The 27,882-nt window shown below is 45.7% G+C and overlaps 2 protein-coding genes across 5 annotated transcripts in view; both read left to right on the forward strand.

Moving 5' to 3' along the window:
* The window catches only part of TCF20 (transcription factor 20), an 83,218-nt gene extending 67,037 nt beyond the window's left edge, over window positions 1–16,181 (forward strand). For 2 of the 4 annotated variants that reach the window (XM_084748321.1, XM_084748320.1), the window contains 4 exons: window positions 1,284–1,377; window positions 8,461–8,510; window positions 9,640–9,762; window positions 14,872–16,181. In XM_084748321.1, the coding sequence (XP_084604447.1) occupies window positions 1,284–1,377; window positions 8,461–8,510; window positions 9,640–9,723 (228 nt within the window). In that variant the 3' untranslated portion in view covers window positions 9,724–9,762; window positions 14,872–16,181. The remainder of the gene's footprint in view (window positions 1–1,283; window positions 1,378–8,460; window positions 8,511–9,639; window positions 9,763–14,871) is intronic. The other 2 variants (XM_084748318.1, XM_084748319.1) reach the window with 2 other exon arrangements.
* An 823-nt stretch (window positions 16,182–17,004) lies between these two features.
* LOC311579778 (cytochrome P450 2D27-like) lies at window positions 17,005–27,875 on the forward strand (the record flags this gene model as incomplete). The annotated part of the gene is given in 8 exon segments (XM_084750621.1): window positions 17,005–17,042; window positions 25,297–25,645; window positions 26,092–26,265; window positions 26,448–26,504; window positions 26,507–26,576; window positions 26,745–27,183; window positions 27,307–27,322; window positions 27,597–27,875. Coding segments are annotated over 8 exon segments (1,365 nt in total). The 3' UTR covers window positions 27,819–27,875.
* Window positions 27,876–27,882: the final 7 nt, after the last annotated feature.

The raw sequence follows: 27,882 nt of genomic DNA on the forward strand, positions 1-27,882 counted from the left end.
CTGCCACTTACAGATTGGCCATCCTGTTTCTTTGGTTGGTGATAAGGCTGTTTTTCCTGAAGGAGGCATAGACTGTAGATAACCTGGAGATTGTGCAAATGCTCTTAACTGTCCTTGCTTTACTCCAGGCTAAAAAAAATCTTTGCTTTCTTCTCATAGGTGAAAGGATACATGATAAGCATTTACTGATTATTGACACCCAAAAGGATCTTGGTCTTCTAAGAAGGAGTCATAAGGTCTTGGCATCATTTGTCTCCAAGAGACATTCTTAGCTGTGACCTAATGCTAGGTCCTGACCCTCTGTACTTTACCTATCCGACCTGTACAGTGGACATTGCAGGTCCCGCCAGGTGAATGCATTAATCCACATTCACAGCTATTTCATCCTGACAGAATGGTGAACATTTAGGCTCCACAGTTGCCAGCATTTCAGGAGCTCAGCCAGCTCAGATGTGAGGGTTTAAGGAGTGCCTATTTTATTTTTCATAGAAATAGGAACCAGCATCTGTGTCTTCTCATAGTCTTCCTGGTGGGTCATGGCCTGCATTTTTCTTTGGTAGAGCCACATGTGGTTGCATTTTGGTAATGTTGCTTGGATGGACAGGATGAGTACGCACAGCACCCTGCTTTAATAAGAAAATCTGACCACAGAAGGAGGAGCACTGCAATTAGAGAATAGTATCTCACTTGGCCAGAAATTCATGGCAAGTTTCCTAGTACCTTTAAAATAGGATTCATGTATAAAAATACCATTTACTTACAAGAACCCATATTTTCTGGAAAGAAAAATATACTTGTATTGGACATTTGGGATAAGTAGATCAAAATTAAAAATAAAATCTTACAAATAGAAGAGCTAGAACTAAATTCCACTCCTTACCTCTCCTCCTACACAAGATTTTTATGGCAGAAATAGAAGCAGGATCTACAGGCAGCACATAATAGCAGAGAGGAATTTGCCAGTAGAGCACGGGAACGGGTAAAATAGGCAGGTCTGGGTGTCACACCCACTGGTGTGTCTACCGCATACTGTAGAGTATCACTTACTTGCCTTGGTGTGTTGTTTGATTTGAGATCATTCATGATCCTGGCCTTAAAACAGTCTGCTAGATCTCCTCCATGGTGTAGTCAGCGAGTGGTGGTGAGAGATTGACCAACCCATCCTACCACTACAGATTCCTCTAACCACAAAAGCCATGCTGAGGTCTGACATGAGGGAAAAGAAAGCCTGTAGGAGAGCCGCTGGTCTGGAATTCCTGACATTCCGATTTCTTCTTTTTCAGAAATGCTCCCACTGCCAGAAGGCTGGCGCTACTTTGGGCTGCTACAACAAAGGCTGCTCCTTCCGATACCATTACCCGTGTGCCATTGATGCAGGTGAGTTGGAACCACACATCTTTTTTGAGAGCATCCAGAAAGCTAGAAGATACGAATTCATTATCTCCTCTTCTGTATATTTCTGTTGTCTCCCTTACATCTCTTCTATTTGTAAGTTCTGAAAGAATGTAGAGAGGAAACTACAATGGAGTCATTTAACATTTAGATTTTCATCACTTTATAAAACATTTACGCCTTCCCCTCCTTCCAGCTCTTGGCAACGACTGATTCACTTTGTTTCCATAGATGTGCCTATTACAGACATTTCATATAAATGGAATCATGTGCTAGTTGACATTTTGTGGCTGGGGTTTTCAGTTACAGTTTTCTAAGGTTCATCTATGTAGCAGCAGCATGTGTTAGTTCTTCATTTTCACTGCCAAACTTGATTATAAAGGGTGTGCTGTGTTGGATTTATCTTTCATCAGTGGACGGGCATGAGGTTTGTTTCTACTTTTTCATGGTACCATAGCACAGTCACATACAAGTCTTTTGTATGTTAACTCCAGGTTTAACCTCTGGAGGAACTGCCATATAGTTTTCCAAAGTACATACACATTTTACATTCCCACCAGCAACTGTATTAGGGTTCCAGTTTCTCAGTAAGTATCGTTATCAAACATATTTACATGTCTTTATTATCACTGCAGACTTCCCAGTGAGTGTGAAATGCTGTGTTGCTGTAGTTTGATTTTTTTACTTCTCTAACGATGTTGAGCACCATTCTATGTGCACACCTTCTATTTCAGTTCTTTGCCCATTGTTAAATTGTTTTATTTATTTTGTCTTTATTGTGCAGTACTGGGAAGTCTAAGCATCCCTTACCAGATACATGAATTACAAATATTTTCTTCTATTCTTTGGGCTTTCTTTCACTTTTTTGAAGGTGTTCTTTGTTTTTTGAGACAAGGTCTCATGTAGCCCCAGTGGCTTCAAACTTGCTTATTTAGTCAAAGATGATCTTGAGCTCCTGATGCTCCTGCCTCTGCTTCCATAGTGCTGAGATTTCAGGTGTACACCACCATCCCTAGTTTATATAATACTGAGGCTAGAACCCAGGGCACCATGCATGTTAGACAAGTACTCTACCAACTGAGCTACATGCTCAGTAAAAGTTTACTTTTGGTGCTAGACAGTGGCACACACCTATAATCCCAGCACTCGGGGAGGCAGAGGCAGGTGGATCTCTTGAGTTTAAGGCCAGCGTGGTCTTCAAAGCGAGTCCAGGACAGCCAGGGCTACAACACAGAGAAACCCTGTCTCGAAAACAAACAAACAAAAAAGTTTGCTTTTGGTAAAGTCTAATTTATCTTATTTTTTTTTCTTTTGGTGTCGTCTTAAGTAATGCATGCTTAATCCAAAGTGTTTTAGCCTTTGACTGTTTTGTAGAGTAGCAATTCAGATCTGTTTTGTGAGTAGCTATACAGTTGTCCTAGTTCTGCTTATAGAATGATCACTCTTCCATCATTGAATGATATGATTTGGACACTTTGTTGAAAGTCGGCTGACTACTGTGCGTGGGCGTCCTTGTCCCTATCCATTATTCCATTATCATGATTACTATAGCTTTGCAGTGGGTTTTAAAAATGAGAATGGTAGGATGCTTACTTTAGTATGTGCAAGGCCCTGGGTTCATTCTCCAAGTACCCCACCCCCGAGATTATTTTGACTATATTGGGTCTCTCTTTGTTCCATATGAAATTCATCATCAATCTACTCATTTTTGCAAAAAGACAATTTTTTGATAGGGTTTTCACTGATCTGTAGATGAATTGGAAAGTATTGTTATCTAAAGTTGTAGAAAATTGGATCAAACTGGAAACTATATTGGGCAAAATAATCCAGACTTAGACAAATACTACATTTTCTCTCATGCAAATCTTATATTCTAATTTTGTGTGTGTGTGTGTGTGTGTGTGTGTGTGTGTGTGTGTGTGTGTGTGTGTGTGTGTCTCGGTATGTATGGATGTTAATCACAATTGAAAGGGAGACGATGAAAGAAGGAGTAGTTAGCAGGGAGGGAAAAGGAATTATAGAATATTTGTGATATGAAAGGTGGAGGACTGGTTTTTGAGTGGAAGAAAAAGACAGATGGAGTGGAGAATGGGGCAGATCAAAAATAATATGTGAAAATGCTGTAGCGGAGCCTATTGCTTTGACTCAGGGGAAGTTGCGATGCATGTGCGGCACTGGGTTGGCAGGTTGCTCTATCACACTCCACGTCATTGCCTTGAGACAGGGTGTCACTGAACTTGGAGCTTACCGTTTTGTTGTTTTGAGCTAGCTGGGCTGCCTGCTAGCAAGCCCCACTGATGCTCTGATCTGTTTTCCCCATCCCTCAGCAATGGGAGTACATGTGTGATGTCCTAGTTAGGTTTCTCTTTTGCTGTGATAAACACTGACCAAAACCAGCCTACCTCGGCTGGCAGCCCATTGCTAAGGGCAGGAACCTGGAGGCAGGAACTGAAGCACAGACCACAAAAGAATGTTGCTTACTGGTTTGCTTTTAATGGCTTGCTCAGCTTTCTTTCTTTTTCTTTTTTTCTTTCTTTTCCCCTTTTCAACCTATTTTTATTTTCTATGAATGCGTGTTTACCTACATGCATGTCTGTGCACCATGTACATACCTTGTGTCCTCAGATCAAAAGAGAGCATCGGATCCCCTGTAACTGGAATTACAACTGGTTATAAGCCACTATGTGGGTGCTAGGAATCACAGCCGGTTCTTTTAACCACTGTGCCATCTCTCCTGCTCCTTAGCTTGTTTTTCTATATAACCCAGGACCACTTTCCTAGCTGTGGCTTTTTAGGAGAGTTGGGCCTTCCCATGTCAGTCATTAGTCAAGAAAATGCCACACAGACACTACCAGAGGCCAATATTACAAGTTGATCTCTCAGGCAGAGCACTGTGAGTTCAAGGCCAGCCTGGTTTACAAAGTGAGTCCAGGACAGCCAAGGCTACACAGAGAAACCCTGCCTCAAAAAACCAAAAAATAATTTAAAAATAACAATAATAAAATTGATCTCTCAATTTAGTTTCCCTCTTACCCTGGTGACTAGTTTGTGTCACGTTGACATCCTCCATGCCCTTCCTGTTCTTCCAAGGTCTTTTCTTCAAGTTTCTATTAGAGGTACTAAAAAGAACAAGAATGGTATGGAGGATTTAAAAAGATGTTGTACGTAGGGACTGTGTGCTGTTGCCAAAGAGCTGCTTCATGGGCAAGACACGGACTGCGGTGATAGGTAGGAAGTAAAGAGCCTCAAACCATTATTTCAAGGGATTTGGGTTTTAAATTGACATTTTCTCATCTTTCTCTCCCCCCTTCTCTCTCCTTCCCTCTCTCCCTCTACTTTTATTCTCCACCCCTCCACCCCAATAGATAGGTTCTCATGTAACCCATCCATGCCTCAAGTTCACTGCTTTCAGGGAGAACCTTGAACTGTTCTTCATCTTCTGTGCCTCCTAAGTGCTGAGAGTGTAGCCACGCACCTCCATGCTTGGCCTCACTCTCCCTCTTAACAAGTATTTGTGTTGTTTGAACGTCACCCTGGCTTGTGCTCTGGCTAAGTCTTCTTGAGTCAAGCATCTACATATTGATTGTGTTGCTTGTAGTTATATCAGAACATCTGGTTTCCTTCATGTGAAGCTTCCCTTAAATGGGCATTCCCAAGTGTTAAGTTGTGTGGGGGCTGGGGAGGGGGTTGGTTTGGGAATTGTACAGTAGTTACTGTCCCAGTCGGTGGCTAGATGAGCAGTGATCTCCCACACAGAGACTGGTCAGAAACAGAAGCTTACACACCTAGACAGGGAGCCACACTCACTCCAGGTTCACAACGTCAAGGCCCCTGGTTCCTGCCTCCAAGTCTACTTTCTGGTACAGTTTCTCAGGGTAAAGCACACTCCTCACTGGAATGTTCCATAGTAGTGGCAATGCTCTGGAGTGGTAGCTGCAACCATGTGTGACCATTGAGTACTTGAAAATATGGATAGTGGGATTGTGTGTGTACTTCAGAAAAAACTTTGATTGCTGGGATGTCTCCAGGGAAATAGAATTTTGTTGTAGGAGGTTCTGTGACTCCTGCAGTTTCCCCACCTGATGTAGTCCCACCTTTCTGACATCATCATTAGATTTTCTGTGTTGGTGGTTAAATTAAGGAGAGTTTGGCTCCAGATAGAGGGTCCAGTAACAAGAACATGAGTTTTGATTCTGGGAAAATGTTTAATGTATTACTACAAAAAACACAACAATTAAGACAAGGAATAAGGATGTGGTAGCTCGTTAATAATTCCACTGTGTATAAAGACCCTTCCCTGGAGGGAAAACACAGCTGGAAATTTCACTTTCTGCTGCACACTTTGATGTTTGACTGGTGAGGTGGGAGCCAGGGTGGGTCATAACAACACACAAGGGTCTGGCCTCTCCTGGGAGGAGCCCTCAGCACTGACAAGTCATTTCTAGGGCATATTAGTCCCCTTTGTGTGTTTCACGAGTGTCCATCTTTAGTGTGTGAGTGACATCGCTGAGGTAGATTGCAACTGAGCTGGTAACCTTGTCTAGTACCCAGGAGTCCAAAGGACATATTAGACCCCTCTTCTACCTTGTCCGTATCTGCATTCCACCTGAGTTCTATGTGCATGTTGTACCTGAGTTCTCTGGAGCAAAGTCACACTATCCTTTAAGCTTCGAGGGTAATAAAAGTAGTATTCTCTCCTAGAGGTAGTGTGTGGTGACATTTGTCTCTGGGAACCGTATCGTTGACTGGACCACCTTGTGAGTCTTTTCTAGCTCGTGTGGTGATCTGACCAGTTGTTGCTTTGGTATTTACCCTATAGGAATTCTGACCACGCCCTGTGGACTTGAAGGTAGTTCCAGAGCTTTAGAAAAAGCAAATCAGGTGACTTGCTGGCTGACTTTGTGGGGACCAGGCACCTGCCAGAGTCCTCAGATGGGGTTTCACTGCACTTCTTTGTACTCTTTGCCCTTACCTCAGTAACACCAGGGTTGGATAGAGAATCTCCTCTTTGCTCTTCTAGCTTCTGAGCTGTCTGCATATGTTCTGACTTCTGCTAAGAGCTCCTAATGATTCACAGATTTGTGTGAGAACAGAAAAGAGCAGTTGTCTGTAAGAGTGCTGCTACGGTACAGGTGGGCATGTTCTGTAACCATCTCCAGAAGTAATTCCAGAAGTAATGTATACTTACATTGTTTTATTTACATACATTCATTTATTTAACTCAGAAAGGACATTTTCTAACTTCCTCAGAAAGGAAACATTTTATCTGTGGCCTGTCACAACTGTGCCTTTTGGATGGTGCCTTTTGCAGCTGATACATGGTCCCTATATCCAGTGGTTTTGTAAACGGTGTGGTGTTATGGTGATCAAGCTTCACAGGTGCCATGTTTGACTGGACCTAGAGACTGGTAGTACAGTGAGTGCTGCTGGAGCTCAGGTGAGGAAAGAATGCTTCCCCGAGAGCTCCAGTTGTCTGTCTCCTGCTGTTGAGAAACTGACTGGCAGATTGAAGCAGCAGGAGTCTTGGTCATGCTGTGTACTTGTGGGTTTTACATTAACACATTTTGTTTACTGCTATGCTTGTTTCCTGTTGGAGGAGAGGCCTGGAGGTTTGTGACAACTGGTGGAGTTCTTGGGCCTTGATCTGAGAAGTCTACCCTGTAGAGAAGTGATCTGAGACTCCAGAAACAGATAATGCTGAAGTGAGCCACAGTTGTCTTAATGATTTATTTAGGATCCTGAGGACATGAGTTTTCATTAGTGTGTTTCTCTGCTTCATATGTACTATTACACTTGAAATCTGTGGCTCTATAGGCTGCTAATCTGGATCTCATTGTAAACTGGTTAAATAGTAAGCTTAACAAGGTGAGTGCCATGGCTGACTCTTGGCTGTGGTGCATGAGAGCTCTCTGAGAAGTATGGTCAATATTTACTAACATTCTGACAGCAGTGACCTGGCTGTCAGTCTGTCAGAGCTGTGATGTACAGAGTAAATTCATTAATAGATTTATCTGCCTGTTCCACACACTACCCTGGTGCCTTGAACCTGGACCTCCTGAAGGCACACATGCTCTTGCTGTCACCATGTTAACAGTTGGAACTCATCATTTTTTTTTCCAGGGATTAAAATCATCCTTGTGGGACTTTACTTTCCCTCTGAATTGTTCAGTGTGGATTGTGTGATTGTAGCAGGAGTGTCTTCCTTGTCTCTCTGAGGGCTGTGGGATCCAGGGGACAGGGGACAGCAGGGGTTCCAGGCCTGGTCACCTTCCTGTCTAGAATACTAGGCTCTCTGTACAGCAGACAAAAGGGTCGCTGTATTTCAGGTGGTTCTTAAAGAGGCTCTGCATCAATCCTGTGGGAAACACTATTTTGGAGATTAGATTTGATTGTTAAATATTGTCACTTTGAAAATATAGAGAAAAGAGTTTTAATAGAAATCACCTGTTTTCTTCCTACAAGAAGAGAGCCACTAATACATTTGTGTGGAGTTCATTTAAGACTTAACATGTATATCTTGGCTGTTGGTGATTTTTCTATCCTGATACCATGGTTATTTGCCTATATCATCAGCCATTTTAAAGTGCTAGTTTTGTTTTCTTTTGTACCATAGATTATTTCCCATTAGGAACTACAGTGTAATCAAAGAAGCAGAGAATAAGAGAAAAATAATTGTGTGTCTAAAGCGCAGATCCAAATGATGTTGAGTGTCCAGTGACTTGAAATCCAGGCAGATTCAAAACTCCTGGAAGTCCTTTATCTGCAAGGGGAAGAAAGATAGCAGGACAAGGTCTCCACTCCAGCCACCATGTTAACACTTCATGGCAGTTTCCTGGAGAAGCCGCTAAACATAACAAAGCTGGTGAAAATGCACGTGTCCAATGGCATCTAGCTTTTCCACAAGTACTGTCCGTTTTTTCATACTAAGAAAAAGTGTTGCATATGTACATTTGGGATTTAGAAAGGAAATAAATCAGTTGTGGCTTCTTAGGTTCATATCCATCAGTCCAGCCAGTATAGCTATATTTTGTTAAGCATACAGTCTCATCGGACTGTCTTGTTTTGTAGATTGTTTGCTGCATGAAGAGAACTTCTCGGTGAGGTGCCCCAAGCACAAGGTGAGTCACGGACCGCAGCACTCTCAGTCGGACTGGCTGTGTAGTTGGGGAATGGGGGCAAGCCCCAGGCATTGGACAACTTCACCCATGCCTGTCCCAGCAGATGCTTCTAGCTATAACCTTCTTCTGGCCTTTGGAAGGTGGAGGGTCACTGAACTGAAGGAACCCCTGGGGTATGGGCCCAACACCCTTCATGGTAGGTCAGGAAGAGGTATGGGTTTTTGAGGGGAATATCTGTTTATTATGAGAAATTAAAAGATCAGACTCAGCTAGGAAGTAGTGGTGCCTGCCTTTAATCCCAGCACTCAGGAGGCAGAGGCAGGCAGATCTCTGTGAGTTCGAGAACAGCCTGGTCTACAGAACGAGTTCCAGGACAGCCAGGGCTACAAGAGAAACTCCAAACAAACAAATGAAGATCAGACTCAATGACACTATCACTGCTTTCTTTCTGAGTTTAGTAGAACTCCATCCAGTCCATGGATCAATTTATAACGTGTTGGTGCAAGGCCTGGTCTAGACTAGGAAACAGAGCCAACTCCAGATCATTGTCTCTCACGTAGTGCAGCAGAAGTAGCCCAGCAGTGCATAGGTGATGGGCTGCCACCACGCCATTTTCCCACTGTGTTCAGTGGTCACTTCCTTTAAGAATGGGTACTGCACACGGAAGTAGGTAGGATGGGATGGAGGAGGGCCAGAGTGGAGCCTTCTGCCCATGTATCCTGCACTAGGTCCTGTATAACTGAGGTCACACTGACACCTGGTGGTCATTGACCACTGAGTCCCCAAATGGGGGACTAAATACTTAAATACTAAAATAAAATACTAAAAAAGTCATCTGTAGAGGACTGTCCTCAGAATGCTCCTGAGAGATTATGCTTTCTTTTAAGAATAATTTTTAGAGATGGATCTTAGGATCAGACAATATTCTCTTTATTTTTATTTACGATCACATTTTACCTCAGAAAGCCCAGTCTGGGTTTCTCTTGTTTGTCATTCAGTACTGATTCTGCTTTTTTATTTCCTTTTCCATGTGCCGTTCCTGTCCTTCCATCTACCCTCCCTGGTTTTCACACTTCATATTTCCTGTGTTGTTCTTCTTGTCTTGTCTCTTGGCTTTGGCCGGCATCAGCCTCCCCTTCCATGCCCTCTCCCCCCCTTGCAGAACAAGACCGCGAAAGGCAGCCTCAGCACAGAGCAGTCGGAGCGGGGGTGAGGGGGGCAGTGTGCACGTGGGAATGGACAGCAAGCACAGGTGAGTTGGGGCCTGCTGAGCTCCCACCACCTCCTCACCCAGCTCCATGTGTCCTGGTCTCCGGTCTCTTATGGCTCCAGGCTGCACCGACAACACTTAGGCCTGTGGATTAATAAAGTAGAACAGAGTAGCTTCCCATGTTATTTAGCTTCCTGGATGTCTGCAGGAAGGTGGTGGAGGCTTCAGAACCATCCGCTACCAATTGGAGTCAGGGCAACTAAAGTTAGCCCTTTAGTGAAGAGCAGACAAATGAGCCTTTGAGTGGTATCCTAAAGGCAGAGCTTGTAGGACGACCCTATGGGTGAGGATCTTGTGCCAGCAGCCTGCTCTTTTGACTCTGTCTTAGAGGAGACTCTAACCAGTGGTCACTTCTTTCTTTTTTTTAAATGACATTTTGGTAAGGCTTATTATATATCATGTTTTCTTCTAGGGGGAAAAAAGGCAAGAGAATATTCCCCAAATTTTATTATTTGTAATCCCACCCTACTACTGTAAAGATTGTTTTGTTTTGTTTTGTTTTTTTGAGACAGGGTTTTTCTGTGTAGCCGTGTATCCCTGGCTGTCCTGGACTCACTTGGTAGAGCAAGCTGGCCTCAAACTCTCAGAGATCTACCTGCCTCTGCTTCCCTGGGTGGTGGGATTAAAGGTGTGTGCCACCGTGCCCAGCTAAGAATTCCTTTTTTATTTTTATTTTTTTTTTAATTCTTTTTTTTTCCTGGTTTTTTGAGACAGGGTTTATCTGTAGCCTTGGCTGTCCTAGACTCGCTTTGTAGACCAGGCTGGCCTCAAGAATTCCTTTTTTAAAAAAGCACAAAGAGAAAGAAATTTCAGAGATTTGCTGGACTTCATCATTGTGTTTAATTCTGTTGTTAACAGTGTTGAGGGATTGAGCTAATGGTGGCAAGTGTCCTCATGCAGCCATAAGAATGCAGCTTGGAGGACATGGGTCCTGGAAGCTTGGTTCATCCTCTCTGCCCTGCTCTGTCACTGAGGGATGAGAAAAAGTAAGGTATAAACAGAACAGAACTGAGGTGGGCATGGTGGCTCACGCCTTTAATCCCAGCACTCAGGGAGGCAGAGCAGGCAATCCCTGTGAGTTTGAGGCCACTTGGTCTACAAAGCGAGTCCAGGACAGCCAAGATAACATAGAGAAACCCTGTCTCAAAAGGGGGGGGGGTGGGGGGGAACGACACAGACTTGACATGGCATGAAGCCTTCTGTATACAATGGCAGAGGTACTAGGTGTCTGAAGTATTCTCTAAGGGGTCTTTATCGAAATGGGGGTCCTCTGCTCCTACAGCTTCCCTGATTACAACTGGTTGGTTCTCCTCCTCCAAGAAAATGTTTGTTTAATTGGTGGTTCATTTACTAACGTCAGAGAAAGCTGCTTGCACACCTGTTGTGGCATAGGTCTGGATTCAGATTGGGGCTCCATGGTGGGGATGCTGAATACTTTGCTGTAGTTCCTTTTTTCTTTGCCAGCCTCTTCCGGGGAGCAGGGTTGGTAACACCTGCCGCAAAACAGAGTATGAAAGGTGATGGGCACCATTTTTCTTGTTCTTTGGACACCCAAACTTAGGAAGACTTTGGACTGACAAAAAGGCATTGTCAGTTCTGCATGTCTAGAAGCTACTAGTCCTTACTGGCTACGTCATTTTCCTTCCTGCTATAGCGCTGTGGCTCTCAAGATAAAGTAGATGACTATATATGTGGGTTTTGGAGAACGGTTTACATTTGCCCTTCAGTGGGATTCATGGGTTTGAATGCAGGCTCTGTAAGTCTATATCAGTGTCTTTATAGGCCCTGATGGTTAGAGTCAAACTCTAAGGGGGGCATGAGATAGAGTCCTGAAGTGTGTCCTGGAAGGCTTGGCTGACATGAAAACCAGTTCATTTGGAATTTAGTTTTGTCCTGAATTCTAGCCCAAGATTTAGACATTTGGACCTCAGTGACTCATCTGTTGGGTACCTTGGTCATTGTCACTACTCATTCTTGGGCTTTTCCACCTCCAGCCCTGGACTTTGAGTAGAATGGTGAGTCTTACCTCTGTCCTTCTCTGCTGGTATCTAGCCATAATAGACCAGACCATCATGTTGGGGTGGGCCTCAAGTCCGTTGAGGTTGTAACAGTCACCTATTGAATAAAAGGAAAGACCCAATTTTAATATCTGGAATATTCTTTGTGTAAACTCTTCCCACAATGTAAAATTATTTTCTTGGTTTGTCTGTAAAGTTTGTCTGAGTTTAGTCAGTGTCCTTCAAGTGCCAAACATTTGCTAAAGTCTCAGTGGTCAGGGACAAAAGCCTGCTACTGTCCTCATGCTCAGGATGGAGAGCCACCATTAGTGAGGACCTACACGGCCAGGGAAAGGACAGTGAATGTGCTGTCCTGACCTACTGGTACCTCACTTTCCCACACAGAATTGTGAGGAAAGGGCTGTGTGGCTGAGGTTAAAGCCAGTTGATATCTCTATGGTTCTATTTCCTGTGTAAAAGCAGAAAGAATAGTAATGACCTCAGGAGGATTTGGCAAGCCCTCAGCAAATACTGAGCACACTGGCCTCTGCATGCTACCTACCCAGCTGGGTGTTTGTGAGAGCTACAACTGCTCTGTGTAGCATGAAATACCCAGAACTAGAGGGTAGAAGATGCTGCTCTAGTATATGGAGGGTGTGCACTTGTCTCTGCCGGGCTAAGAATGTAGGATAAGTAAGTTCCTGGACAGTTGCCCAGTAGACTACCTCCCACCCATTTCTGGGGATGAGAAAGCATCATAGTAGGCCTGTGGTGTTAAGATTGTTACTCTCTGGCTTCATTGCAGGTTTGGACAAGGGCTCCTATACATGGCTTCTTTGCTGGGTCCTGAGATGCAGTAGACAGGGAATAGAAACCATTTGAAGTAATGCTCTGTCCTGAGTGCTAGGAATACCACCTACACACATGCCCTGCACAGAGCAGCCATGGAAAGAAAGGGATGGCATCTTCCCTGATTCCTCTGAGCAACATGCAGCCCATCTACAGATGAAAAAGTGTCACCCCAATCCTAAATTCATACAGGGAAGTGCTGCCAGGGTTACACCTCCAAAAGGAGCCCCTTAGTTTATCACATCTCCCTTATGTCCTAAGTTGATACTGAGTCAGAATTAGGTTTCTCTCGACTCCTCGCTCTAGTTAGGGATCATACATGTCCATCAGAGAGGAGACTGCCTCTGAATCAGGCATAGTTGAGCTGAGTGGTAACTGCTGTAGTTAGGAGAGTCGGGCTGGAAGTTTGATGTAGAAGGATACAAAAGAAGCCCTCTCAGGTTCAGGCTCAGGGTATGCGGGGCAAGTCCAGAGAGGAAAGTGCAGTGCTCTACCTGCTGAACATCAAGAAGCTCACTGTTTTGTGGTTGTGGAGATAGAACCCCAAGTCCCAGGCAAGAGCTCTGCTACTGAGCTACCTTTGTCACGTCACCATTCTTGGTGGTAAACAGTTTGGTTTTTCAGCATCCCTTTCCTTACTCCCCCAAGTGCTGCGATTACAGACAGTAGCCACCTGCTTAGTGAGATTTAGAGAGAATATTGACTATCTTCAGGTTGGAATGGCAGAGAACTTGCTTGACATAGGTCTGAGGCCTAGCTACCTCCTCTCAGCCATGTCTCGTGCAATGAAACACGGTCCCTGGAAACCCAGAGTTAATAAAGGCTCAGGTAGCTATAAACCCTAATTCTACATTGAACTAGCCACATGCTTTGGGCTGCAAGTGTCACCTCCCTGAACTTGAGCTTCCTCATCTTGAAGACAGATTCAAGGTACCCTGTGCCATCATAAGACACTTGCGTTCCCAGAGCTGGAGTCGGGGTTGCAGTGTGGGTTACTATATGTATAGACAGATATCTGCCTCTGCAAAGTGTCTTCCTCCTTCCTGCTGTTTTCTGTAAAGCAAAGGGCAGGCATATATACGTGTGCTTATGAATGGTACATTCCTAGCTCCTTCATAGCTGTTGTTTCTTGGTAAGCTTTGCAGAAGCAGGTATGAGACAGTGGGCCTAGCTTTTCCTGAAGTTTATCTGTTGGCAGTGAGAAAAGGAGAGACTTGAGGGAAAAAAACAAGAAATCCCAAGAGACACAGACAGAGACAGTGCAGTGATTGGCGAAAGCAAGAATGAGAGTGAGTTGCTATCAACACTGGCTTTGGTGTAAATTTTCTGAACTAATTCCTTGGAAACTATTTTGTCTCCCTGATCCCTTCTGATGTAAGGCAGACCATGAGACACTCCTCAGAGTCCCTTGAACAATCCGTTTTCCCTACATGGGTCATAAGAACAACCTCCTGGCCAGGCATGGTGGCACGCACACCTTTAATCCCAGCACTTGGGAGCCAGGGGCAGGCAGGTCGATTTGAGTTCAAGGCCAGCCTGGTCTACAAAGTGAGTCCAGGACAGTCAGGGTACACAGAGAGACCCTGTCTTGAAAACAAAACAAACAAAAGAACAACCTCCTGAAACCTGAAATAGTGGAAGAGAGAAGGGCAGAGCCCTCTTGAGCACCTTAGACTTCTGGGGAGCTAAGCTAGCAGAATTGAAACCTCCAGCTCGATGTAAGTCCCAGAAAATGGGCTAGAGCCTGTCCCACCTCCCCACCAGAGGCTCCAGGAAGTGTTATTTACATGAATAACAGACTCAACTAGAGACAGATGAGACCTAGTTGTGAGCTGCTCCTTCCATAATTTGGGTGGGTGCTCTAGGTTTCATTGACAAGATACTCCTTGCCACTTTTATGAGGACTGAGCCTTGCCACAAGTTGTTGAGCCAGGCACAGACCCTCAGTGCTTACTGGGCTGGCAAAGATACATAGTACTCTTAAGCAAGACCCAGCCACAGAGGTCAAGGAATCCTTTCCTGTTCTGGCCCGTCCATGATAGTCCCATTAGCTTGGATCACTGCTGTGCTAACCCCTGTTTGGTCCAAAGCTTAGATGTGTTCAGAATCAGCATCCATCTCCATTACAGAAAGCTCTGAATGTAAGATGCCTGTTGAAAGCCATATATGTCCTCCCATTGCTACCACAGCTGTGTGAGACCATATAGACCTTCCCAGCACCCAGTATCTACTACTTGTTTTCCAGGTGAGACTGTGGAGATGAGAAGGTGGTGGACACACATGATGGAATGGAATCTTCCTGCTGTGCAGCCACACCCTACTCTGCCCTGCCCTGCACCCTCCCCCTCTGCTGCGCCTGCCCATGCCAGCACTTCCTTCCTATGTTCTCACATCACACTCAAACTGGTGACACCACAGGAAAGACACAAGATGTTGGAATGGCTGTTTCCATGGACACAATCTCCATAGTGACAATGTGGGGGAGGGGGGAGGGGTGGGTTGATGGGGAAAGGGGGGGCTAAAAGGGAGGGATAAAAATATATATATATAAATCTATTTTTAGTCTGGAAAGACTTTGTTTAAATGAAAGGTGCGCTATCCCTTTTGATTCTATTTTAAAACTATCTAGTTAACTCAAAATTTGTTCCAATGACAATGAAATTTAAATGTGAAATTGAACTGAACAAACTCATCTCATAAAGGATGGGTGTGGCTTTGCTCTTTAGCAAGTCTCACAACAATTCAGTGAACACTAGACCCACGACCGAAAAAGCAGACAGATGACAACCACCTTCCCCTGGTCAGAATCTCTTCTCACTGGGGAAGCAAGGGGAGGGACAGATTGGGGATGCTCATTTTCAAAAGTGCGGGAATGATGTTTAAACACAAATAAATTTTTTCCTTTCCAGAAACACTATTTATTTATTTTTAATTATTTTCCCTTTTTTTTTTTCCTTTCTTTTTTTGGTTGGGGGGTGGTGAAATTGGCAGGTGCCCCAAGGTCATGGCTGTGTCTTGGATCACTGTGGCCCCACCAAGTAGGTAGAGTAACCTCACAGCAACAGGTATACTTGAGGAATGGCTTGTCTCTGGCACCCTTTCCTCAGCACATTCCATGTAGCTGGGACCTGTGGCTACCCACAGGTTTCCTGGAGCCTCCGCTGCTGAAGCAAGCACGGTCTGGGAGAGAGCAGCAGTATGAACGTGTGGGTAGGTTAGGCTGACCAGAACCACTCCCCTTAACACTCATTATTGCTTTCATTTTTATAATGGAAAAGGGGGGGCTTGTTAGATATATGGCCCATGATACGTGAATCTTTATGTTGTATTGTTTTTGTTTTGTAAATTGTATAATTTTTAAATATATGAGTTTTAAAAAAAGAAAAAAATACAAAAAAAAATCTTGTTAAGGCCTTAAGAAGGGATATGTGCATCTTTCAGGGGTCACTCTGCCGTGGGGATAAAATAGCTGTTTTACAAACAGTTTTATTTAAAAAAACAAAAATCAAAAAAAATCAAAAAAAAAAAACCATAATAAACTTCATTTTAACCTTGTGTCCTTTTTCATTTACTCTAAGTGAATGTGTCTCTTCCTTCTCCAAGATGGGCCTCCCAAAGGGGACCTTGGCTGTACCCCCAGGAGGCCACCATAGGTCCTGATCCCTTTGTTCCCTAGCCTGTTGAAGCTTACATGGTCCTTGGCAGCAGAGCCTGAGACCAAACCCTGAGTTTTCCTCTGCCTCCTGTGGGGCCATTCTGACTTTCTGAAGTTGACATGAGGGCATGTTCCCAGTCAGCACTAATTTTAAGGGTTGTAAAAGTATAATGTAATGTTATTGGCCTTTTTTAAAAAAGAAAACAAAATATTGGAAGTAGTATTTTGAATTGAAAGTAAGCAATTGTAATGAGTTCTTGTGTGCTCATCAATTTGGGCCTGCAGAAATGGCAGGTTAATTTTGCTTTAATGGCTGTACAGAGCAGTGCAGTCCACTTGTCACCTCACCCACCTGGATGGGGGTATGCGTGTCAGTCCATGTGCTCTGTCAGGCATGGCACTGTGCTCAGACAGCTGGACACGACCTGATAGCAATGATGGTTTTGAGCTTGATGGTGTCTCTCATTGGTAACCTGGATTAACAGTTAAAATGAAATTGATAGATTTCAGATGTCAAAGACTAAGCCATAAAACTTGAAAAATATGTATCTTGAGAGAAATGTTTTCCTGACAGCAAATGTTTGTCACTTGCCTTTTGTTCTTTTGTTCCCTTTCCGTTTCCTGATGGTACCTGAGCACAGCTTCAGTTGTGACTCTTTCTTTCCTTACACTGACCCACTGGTCAGTCCCTCCTGCTGGCACTTTCCTGACTTACACAGTGCCATGGCTGACTATGCCTTTCAGCTCCTGCAGCTTCTAAGGTGAGTGTGTGTGTGTGTGTGTGTGTGTGTGTGTGTGTTTTGTAGTAGGTTTTTTTTTAAGTGGTTTTATGTTCACTGTAGTATTGAACAGAAGGTGTGCTCCGATGTGTCTGCATCCTCCACACATGTGCAGCCTGCCTCGCTACTGGTGTCCCGACTGGAGCAGCACATTTGTTGTGAGTGATGACCTTATACGGTACGTCATAATCACCATCATGTCTGTGGTCTACATCAGGTTTGGTTCTGGTACTGCACACTTCATGGGTTTGCACAAATTTATGGTGCCTGTGTACCCCCATAGCTGTGTCTTACAGGACAGTCTGCTACCCTAAAACATCTGTGCCAACTGCTTCTCCCCTTCCTTCCAAAATGTGATAGCCACTGATCTTTTTATCATTTTCATACTTTTGCCTTTTCCAAAGTGTCAACAAGTTAGTCATACAGTATATAGCCGTTTCAGGTTGGCTTTTTCCAGTTAAGTAATGCACATTTATGGTTCTTTTCATGTATTTATGACTACACAGCTCATGTCTTTGTCTAGGTACGCCCAGTTTTTCCTGCTCCTTGTTCACCAAAGGACATTTTGATTGCTTCTAGTTTGGGCAGTTATAACTGCTAAACTGCCTTTTGTGTACCATTTTGTATTCCTATTACCCATGAATGGGAGTCCTGTTGATTGACAGCCTCACCAGCATCTGGAATCGTCCTTTACACTGACCATGCTGGTGGGGTTGTAGTAGACTTTTCATTACTCTTTAAAAACAGTTTATTTTGTTTCATTCTGTGTATCTGAAAATTGTGCCTGCAGCTTATGACTGTGTACTACATGTGTGCCAAGCACCTGTAGAAGGTCCTCTGGGAATCAGCCAGTGTTCTTAGCCATTTAGCTGTTGGGCCATTTCTCCAGGCCCTCCTTTAAATGCATGTTAAAATTGTAAGAGTTGTGGGGTTTTTAAAGAAGTATGAATATATTAATTATGGTTTATATATTTTTCAGTGGCATTGAATTTATACATGTTATCCTGCAACTAAGATCCAAAAAACGACGAAAACTGCCTATTAAACCACTCCCTATGAGTTTGGTTCTTCTTTGCGGGTTTCACTGCCTGTAATCTGTGGCTCCCCCTAGTGATAGTTGTTGGGACTGCAGCTCAAGATGCTGCCCATTTGGCACTCTTGGGGAGGAGCTGGGTATTGAAAGATTCTTCCCTATGACATAGCTACTACCCCCGACAAAGAAAGGAAGAAGTGTCAGGAAAATGCTCAAATTTAACTCCTCTTAATGGACCTGCACTGGTTGACTACAAAGGCTCCTAACTGTTTTCTAGGATTCTCCTCACAAAAGTGTTTGGGTTATATAGGCTCCTATGGAGCCTGTAGGGCTCAGGTATAGACCTAACTCACTTATTGCTATAGTGCTTTGAAGTTCTGTGTCTGAGACAGTATCCAGAGGGTCCACCAATGCATTGTATATTTTATCTCATGATACAGGGGCAGCTTGAGGTTTCTAAAACAATAAATCTGTACTGGCCATCAGTAGACTATCAAGTGCAAGCATGCAGAGGTACAGCTTAGAGCAAGTATGTACAGCAGTACAGTGCAATACCACACTTAACTTGATACAGCTTACATTCTTGTAGCATGAAAACAGTTGAGTCTGAGGAGGACTAATGACTTGGCCCGTGCAGTGCGAACAGCAATGCCTACCACATAAATACCAATCATTGGAAGGCACAAGCCTTATTCTTTAATTTTTCATGTGGCTGGCCCATCCTAACCACAGGCTTCTGGCATAAGGGGAATACCGTTCTCCATATCCCCACCAAAATGAGTTTGGGGTGGGCTTGACATAAGATGTAAAGGTAAATGAAGACAGTGATTTCCATTTGAAAGGCACCTGGATCATTCTGTAGCTCCCACCGTAGTTATCTGACAGTAACAGAAAGATCTAAGAAGTCCCCAGGCTGTGAGTCTTGCCTCCCTAGTCACTGAGTGGCCTTAGACTTGGTCTAAAGATTACATAGACTCCAGCTACCTTTCTCCCACTGCTGTTTGTTGCCCCACTTCCCAGTGGCACTTGCTGCCATAATATTACTTTCCATCAGCCCCTCATTTTCTGCAAACAGGAGGGCCAGAGCCCATGGAGGCTAGCCTGCCCAGCCTGTTCTTCCCTTGTCCCACCTTCATCCTCTAGCACAGTGGTTCTTAACCTGTGGATTGTGACCCCCTTTGGGGCTGTCAAATGACCCATCATGGGGGACACATACCTGTTATTACATTACAGTTTATAACAGCAGAATTACAGTTATGAAGTAGCAACAAACTAGTTTTATGGTGTGTATGGGGGCCATCACCACATGTGGAACTGTGTTACACGGTTGCAGCATTAGGTTGAGAACCACTGCTCTTGTGATGGTTAACAGCGTGGCTCACCACAAGAGAACAAAAGGCAGCTGTGCTTCCTTTATAAAGAACAAAGCACCTGGGCAATGGTAAGATCCCTAAGTGCCTGGAGTAAGGACCAAGATATGTTCCCAGAGAATCCAGGAGGCAGTCATGGGGCTGTTGTGGCTTCTGGCCATATTTACAACTCTCTTTTTGCTGCTTGATAATTGACCTGTCCATTACCTTCCCAACCTTGTGCCACTTCCTGAGCTAGACAGCCTGCTACAAGTGGAGTTTGAGAACATGCGCGATAACGTGTACAAAGTGGGGTGTTGGCCATAAAAGGCAGCAAAAGTCATGATGCCCTTAGCCGTATACAGTAAATCTGCATACATCCCCCAAAAGAAAGGGATTGCAGGACCTGAGGACCTGTACTTTCCAAGAGCAGAAGTATAAAAGGACAAAGACAAGAAGGGCGGGCTGTACTTCAGATTTGGGATACTGTCAAGACAGCAGTCCTAACTAAGGCCCACGTTCTCAATCCCATCAGAGGATGAGAGTCTTGGTAGAGGAGAGATGTCAGGGTCCAGGGCATCATTTCAGTCAGGAATGAGTGGGAAGAGGTGCTGTGGCTGATGTTATAGAGGTCTTGTACCTCAAGGAACAGGATAGGTGTGCTGGTTCTGGCACGGCCACTGCTGGCTGGCTGTATTGGTATCACTGCTTTGCTGCTTCCCAGCCTCAAGACAACAGGTCTCACACTGAGGATGCAGCTCAGCAGTAGAGCTGCAACCCACACAACAGCTCATGTGGCAGGTCTGCTTCTTAATATCTGCTGGGGACCTTTACTTCGTAAGTGATGTTCTTGCACTTCAGCTGCAGTGCTGCTTCAGAGAGCTGATCCGCCTACAGGTAGCATGGAAGCCAGTGGCTGTGAGCAACAGACAAGAAATCGCACCAAGGTACTGATAAATACGGGAAGGACACCTTAGACCACTCACCAGTTCTCATTCAGTCACAGATCCAAAGTTAAGGGGCTGTGTGTGTATGGGGCAGCAAAGATGGCATAAGAAAGGCCGGTGACCAGGACAGGCGACTACTAGGAGTAGTCATATAGCCAAGCAATACTACAAAAGCTATTGGATTCTATGGTGGAGCCTACAAAAGAGACATGGTAATATGGAAAGCAGGGGTCAGTGGGTAGGAACTTAGAGTGGTGCTGAACCCAGAGGAAGAAGGATGCTGGGAGCAGAGTACACAGCCAGGAGTGCTTGCTTACATGCACACCACATGTGGTACCCCATGGACCAGAAGCCACAGGAGCATCAGGAGTTGACCCTGTACAATGTCAGCCTGGGCAAGAAACCAGTGGAGCACTGGATGACAGAATTCTCACTGCTTCTGTGCTAGCTGACAAGCCAGTGGGTGGTGGGCCGAGGGACAGAAGGGAGGGGAGAGGCACTAAAGTGCCTTTGTTCAACTCACATCCTTGCTCCCAGGACACCCCTAACCCAACCCTAAGCCAAACTGCAGTATGGCTCATCCCTTGTCTATGACTGATACTTAGAATGTGGCGACACCTGTTTAATTAGGATGCTGGGAGAAATGAAGGCGGAAATCGGCTTTCCTGGAACTCATTCTCTAGACCAGGCTGGCCTCAAACCCAGAGATCTGCCTGCCTCTGCCTCTCCAAGTACTAGGATTAAAGGTGTGTGCCATTGCCACCCAGAAGTGACAAAATTGATGCAACCCCAGTAGTAACTATTCATATTTTCACTCCCGTTTCATTTGTTTGCTGAGACAATGCCTCAGTACCTTGCACAGGCTGTCCTGGGTAATCTCTAACTTCTTAATTCAGAACAATAAATGCTGAGATCACAAGAACGCATCACACACCCCAGATTTTGTTTGTTATCCTCTTAAACTAACCATGCAAGTAGGAACCTTTGGTGGTTGGGAGCTAGTTACAGCTCTGACCTGTTTCTGAAGCTCTGCAACATGCCATGGTGCTGTGATGTAGGTTAGAGCACGAAAATGCATTGTAGAGTCTGGGAATGGTGGCGCAAGCCTGTAATCCCAGGACTCTGGGAGCAGAGGCAGATGAGACTCTGAGTTTGAGGCCAGCCTAGTCTACAAAACAAGTTCAAGACAGCCAGGACTACACAGAGAAACCCTGTCTTGAGAAACCAAAAAATGAAAAAGAAAATGCATTGTAGATTATGCAGTGGGTGTTTAGGATTCAGTCCTGTCATGACCCAGAGCTGGGTCTTGTTTTAAAACAAGAAATGTGTTGTTGAGTGTGGTGGCACATGCCTTTGATCCCTGCACTTGAGAGGCAGAGGTGGGTATATCTCAGTTTGAGGCCAGCCTGGTCTACAAAGCGAGTTCCAGTACAGCCAGGACTAGATAGAGAAACTTTTTTTTCCCCCACTCCTAAAGGATTTTATTTCTTATATGTAGTGTGTGTGTGTGTGTGTGTGTGAGAGAGAGAGAGAGAGAGAGAGAGAGAGAGAGAGAGAGAGAGAGAGAGAGAGAGAGAGAGAGAGAGAGAGAGAGAGATTGAGATTTTCTTCAATCACTTTCCATCTTGCTTTTAGATACAGCGGGCTGCTTTCTGAACCTGGATCTCACCAATGTGGCTAGACTGACTGGGTACTGTACCTGGGTCTTCCCCTAGGTATAGTACTGGATTACAGGCATGAGCCACTGCTGAGTTCTGGGGGGTGTGAACCTATCCGTTTTTTAAAATGTTTGGCAGCATTTGTGATCTTTTGATATTCCATAGAAATTTTAGGAATTTTGCAGCCTGGCAGGAATTGCATTTAATGCTTAGATCCCTTTGAGTAACAGAGCTCTGTGCAGACTTTCCTTCCAACTTGTGAACAATAAAGCAAGCCTTCCTGTCTTAATACTCTCTTTAAAGATTTATTTCTTTGGCCAGGCAGTAATGGCACACACACCTTTAATCCTAGCACTCCAGAGGCAGGCTTATCTTTGTAAGTTTAAGGCTAGCCTGGTCTATAGAGTGAGTTCCAGGCCAGCAAGGGCTACACAGAGAAACCCTGTCTCGAAAAACAAATTTTTTTTACTTCTTTGATGCACTCCACTTACAAATTGTTCCATAACTTCTGATGATTTTTTTGTTGTAGCTGTGTAGCTGTGTGGCCTTGGCTGTCCTGGACTCACACTAGACCAGGCTGGCCTCAAACTCATAGCAGTTAGCCTCCTGCCTCCTGAGTACTGGGACCAAAGGCCTACTCAACCACACCTGGCTACTTCTGATTATTTTTATAGGTTACTGTACAAATACTTTAGAGTGTGTGTGTGTGTGTGCACACCTCTTCATAGGGAAATGCATGCAGATGTATGCACATCCTCATTTCTGTGTGGAAGCCAGAGGTCAAAGTTGGATGTTGTCTTCAATCCCCCTTCACATTATTGAGCCTTCACAATGTTTCACTGAACTTGAAGCCCACTCACTGAGCTAGACTGGCTGGCCAGCCACTCTGAGCACCCTCCCTTTTCTGCCTCTACTTCTGCAGAAGTGGTTGGTGTATCCAAACGCATGGAAATGAGCTCATGTCTTCATACTTACACAGCAAGCACCATATTATGAGAGCCACTGCCCTGCCCTAAAATACTTATTCTTTCTGATGCTATTTTATATATTATCCTGCTTGTCATTCTGTTCTCAGATGGCTCATTGTTAGATTAGGAAAAAGCAAGTGGTTTTCTTGTGTTGACTTTGTATCTTTGTTGAAAGTGTTTAATGTTCTCAGATGGTATTGTGAAACCTTCCCTGTTTCCGACATGCACGATAACATCATTTATGACCAAATAGTATGGTCTTCCTTCCTATCTGGGATGCATTGCCTTAAATGAGCTGTGGCCTGTGTCTTGCAAACATGCACACACTTCTACTACACTCAGAAGCAAGAGCCTCCACTGTGCCCACTGTCATATTCCATTTGAGTTCAGGTTTTCATAGACTGATGACCCTGCCCCACCCACAAGGAAATAGCACCACAGGGGAACTTGATGGAGTGCTTGCCTTGCTTTCTCCTACACCCCTCTGCCTTGGACTAGATTCTTTGTGGCCAGAAGTCACAGGGCCTATCTGGGTCCCAGAACAGTTTTATCCAACTGCAACTACAGCTAAATATGTATCATCTCAAGCATTGGTTCTGTGGCTTGTGACTGCATAGGTCAGGGGTACAGTAACCATCTTGGGATGAAAGCTTCACCAACCCTAAGTGACCCCCAGCCTCCATTGCCCAAACTAAGCCTTCCCAAGGCAGCACTCAAAAGTCATTGTCCTCCTAATGAGTGACATCACACTTCCCACCATGCCTAGGAAGAAGTGAACGACCTGGGAACGGCTCCTAGACTCACTGTTGGTCTTCACAATGAAGCCAGCAGAGGGAAATGGCACGCAGGACAGAATCCAGGAGAGACCTGCCCAGGGTCCATTTGTCCAGCTCTAGTGGAGTCCAGAGGACAGAGATTAAGTATGTGTTGCCTGTGTACAGAGAACTGCAAATCTGGGAGCACCAGTGACCCCTGATGGCCAGGGACTCAGCTCCAACTTCCTGATGCACACAGGGTGTACCTATGCAGCTGCCATGAATACAGGACCCCAGTACCCTAGAAGTCACATGACCCCCACAGTGGTTCACATGGCTGAGAGCACATGGACTGAAGGTGAAGGGAAGTAGTGCAAGCAGGCAGATGTTAGCAGAACATCCAGGTCACCTCCCAAAATCAGGGAACCCTTTACAGCACACAGTGTGTGACATTGCTCTCCTGTCAGCACACTTACCTCACAGAAGCTCACTTAGCTAAAGCAGGAAAATCAGGTCTGGCCTGGATTATCCCACAATGGGGCCAGCACCCAGTCAGCACCAGTCTGGCCTTCCTGATCAATTTGACAACCTCAAATCTGTACACAAGACTCCACAGGCTGCAGCCACCTGCCTCCCACTGCCCCTCACCAAACAAAAAACAGTCAGTGGCATTTTTGTCCCACGGTGCCTCTTAAGTATTTTGTGTCTTGCCAACAAAGTGCTTCTTAAGCCTCCAGGGTGATCATATCCCAGTCTTCGGCAGTGTTCATGAATCCCTCAAAACTCTGCCCATGAGGCATGAGGAAGACATTTTTCCATCCCTTTTAAGATGACTGATGGCACAAAGCTTCACCCATTAAGAAGGAAATGGTGAAGAAAGTTAGACTGTGGTCTCCATTTGACAAACAGCTGAACACCCTGCTAGCCTCCCACAGTTGGCGGTCTTGTAGCTTTCTCAGGTCAGAACTAAGAGGTCCCCAGGTTTTGAGTTTGGTGACCTCACACCAGTACTCAAGGCTGCACAGGCTGGAGCTGCCTAAGTCACACTGCCTCCCACTTACCTTGATTCACACTTCTCTCCCTTCAGTGGCCCTTGCTGCACAGTGACGGTGCCTATGGTGTCACTCAGACCTTACATCCTACTAGTCAAGTGTTCCACGAAGCCCTAAAAAGGCCTTGTTCCATTATGAGACAATGTCATCAGGCACCTCAGAGCTCTGCCTGTCTGGCAAATCAGCAGATGGACTGTTTTGCCTTGTGGTCATGCACATTGAGGCAGGGTCGCCTGGTTATCTGCCCACTGTGCTCATCATGCCAAGCCCAACATAACCAATGTGTGCAGCTTCTGTGCATACTGATGCCACTCCCCTAGATAGGTACCCAAGAGAGAACCAAGGACAGGGGCCTCCGAGGTTGACTTTCCCTGGACTTTTATTTCCCAATACACGCTCTGTTTGAACAGTAAATGCAGCTGCTTGGCTCAAGGCAAAGTGCAGTGCAGCTTTAACCTCGTTATAAGGTACCAGGTCCCCAGTCTGCCCTGAGAGGATCTTTCCTCACTCTAGGTGTCTGGAGCGGCTGTTCCAACAAAGCCTGGCAAGCAGTGGAGCAGCCATGGGGCTGCTGGTTGGAGATAACCTGTGGCCCGTGGTCATATTCACGGCCATCTTCCTGCTTCTGCTGGACCTGATGCACCGGCGCAAGTTCTGGACTGCCCGCTACCCACCAGGTCCTGTGCCACTCCCTGGGCTGGGCAACCTGTTGCAAGTGGACTATGAGAACATGCCGTACAGCTTCTACAAGGTGAGAGAGAGGTGCTGTGCAGTAGAGTTCATGCTGCCCCTCAGCAAGCATAGAGCTGCTGGCGCCACAGGATAGACAGGAAGATGGGCCTAGAATGGGAGAAGGCTTATTGGGAAAACAAAGTGGCGAAGATGTATCTTCTGGAATCTCTTGCTCCTGTGTGGTCTCAGGTCTGGCTCTCCATCTCAGGGACCCAAACCTGCTGTTGTTTGGTGGGGTGGGAAGGGGCCCAAGGAGCTGGCAAGGCCACAGCTGAATGGTCAGACCTTTTGAGTCCTTTGCTGAATTTTAAAGATATGGTTCCCCAAGCTACAAAGTTCCATAGCATAGGCTGGGCATGTAGATCAGTGATAGAACATTCGCCCAGTATAGGTCAGGACAAGGTTCAATAATGAGTATCATTCAAACTACACACACACACACACACACACACACACACACACACACACACACACACACTTAAATAATGACTTCTCAATTGAAATAAAAGCAATAGACTGCTTGTGTTTCTGTCCCAGGTGCTGAACGCGCTCCCAGTGCTTCACATCCCTGGGCTGCCCCGCAGAGCCTTCCCCAAGCTGACTTCATTCATTGGCTCCCTGGATAAGATGTTGATTGAGCACAAGACAAGCTGGGATCCTGCCCAGCCACCTCGAGACCTGACTGATGCCTTCCTGGCTGAGGTGGAGAAGGTGAGGGACAGCTCCAAGAAATGCAGGCAGGGGCTGTGGGCTTAGGTCCTGTGAGGTGTAAGGCCAGGTGGGTGGGGTTCTGTGTATCTCCAAGTGACTCAGCACCTGGGCTGCCTGGGGACAATGGGAGGCCCTCGTGGGGTTCCTCTCCCCACTGAGCCCACCCTTTCTGCCTGGCCCAGGCCAAGGGGAACCCTGAGAGCAGCTTCAATGACGAGAACCTGCGCATAGTGGTGGCTCAGGGATGGTGGCCACGTCAACCACGCTGTCCTGGGCCCTGCTGCTCATGATCCTGCACCCGGATGTGCAGCGTGAGCCTGGCTGAGCTGGGAGGGAGGGCAAGCAGAAAAATAAAGACATACTGAGAAACTAGTGACTCCAGCTTTAGCTTGACCCATGGTCCCACAAGTCTGATGAGCATCTTAACTCACCAGTCAAGAACAAGCTGCCCCTTCACTGAGGGGATGCTATTCCTCCAGGCTGCGTCCAGCAAGTGATTGAAGTCCTAGGGCAGGCACGGCGCCCAGAGATGGCCGACCAGGCCCGCATGCCCTACACCAATGCTGTCGTCCATGAGGTGCAGCACTTTGCGGACCTCGCCCCATTGGATTTTCCACATATGACATCATGTGACATTGAAGTACAGGGCTTCCACATCCCCAAGGTAGGCATGGCCACCCTTGTCCCAATGTCTCCACCAGGCAAACAAGGCCAGGAAAGTACAAGACCACCACAGTCTGGAATTCCACATGGTGACGGGACCTACGTGGGTGTGAGTACGCCGCAGCCATTGCCCAAGAATCCCCAGGGAAGGGAGAAGCCCTGTGAAGTGAGCCACAGGGATTTTAGGAAGCACTGCACATGGGGAGATTTGTCACAAGGCCTTGAATGGCACCAGAGGCAGCTGAGAGGCTCCAGGTAGGGGCCTGAGTTGTAGTTAGTTGTAAACCATCCTGTGGGTGCTGGAAATCAAGCCAGAGGACTCAGTGGTCTTCACTGCTGAGCAATCTCTACGGCCCCCCTCCCTTCCCCTTTTAACAGTGCTAGTCTGAGCCGGGCGTGGTGGCACACGCCTTTAATCCCAGCACTTGGGAGGCAGAGGCAGGTGGATCGCTGTAAGTTCGAGGCCAGCCTGGTGTACAAAGTAAGTTTAGGACAGCCAAGGCTACACAGAGAAACCCTGTCTCGAAAAACCAAAAAGATTTTTTTTAAAATGACACTAGTCTGAGGCAATAGTGTCCTTTACCACTTAATAAAGCTCTGTATGTGGCATGTTATGTAGGTGACTTCTCATGATTATGAGTGACTCATGATCACACCTCATGGAGCAGGGTTTCACTGGACATTTGCATGCCATGCTCACGGTCCTACATCCTGATGGCCTCCACCTGGACATGGGGCTCTTCTTCCTCCTCTTCACCTGCCTCCTGCAGCACTTTAGCTGCATGGTGCCCGATGGACAGCCCAGGCTCAGCGACCATGGCATCTTTGGAATCCCAGTTGCCCCCTCCCCCTACCAGCTCTGTGCTGTGCTGCGCCAGCAGGGACACTAATTGCAGTCCTGTTCCTCAGGAAAGGCCAAGCCACACACAATAAACCAGTCTTGTAGCTGCTGCT

The sequence above is a fragment of the Acomys minous genome, assembly GCF_964271855.1.
Source record: "Acomys minous genome assembly, chromosome: 12".
NCBI classification, from domain to species: Eukaryota; Metazoa; Chordata; class Mammalia; order Rodentia; family Muridae; genus Acomys; species Acomys minous.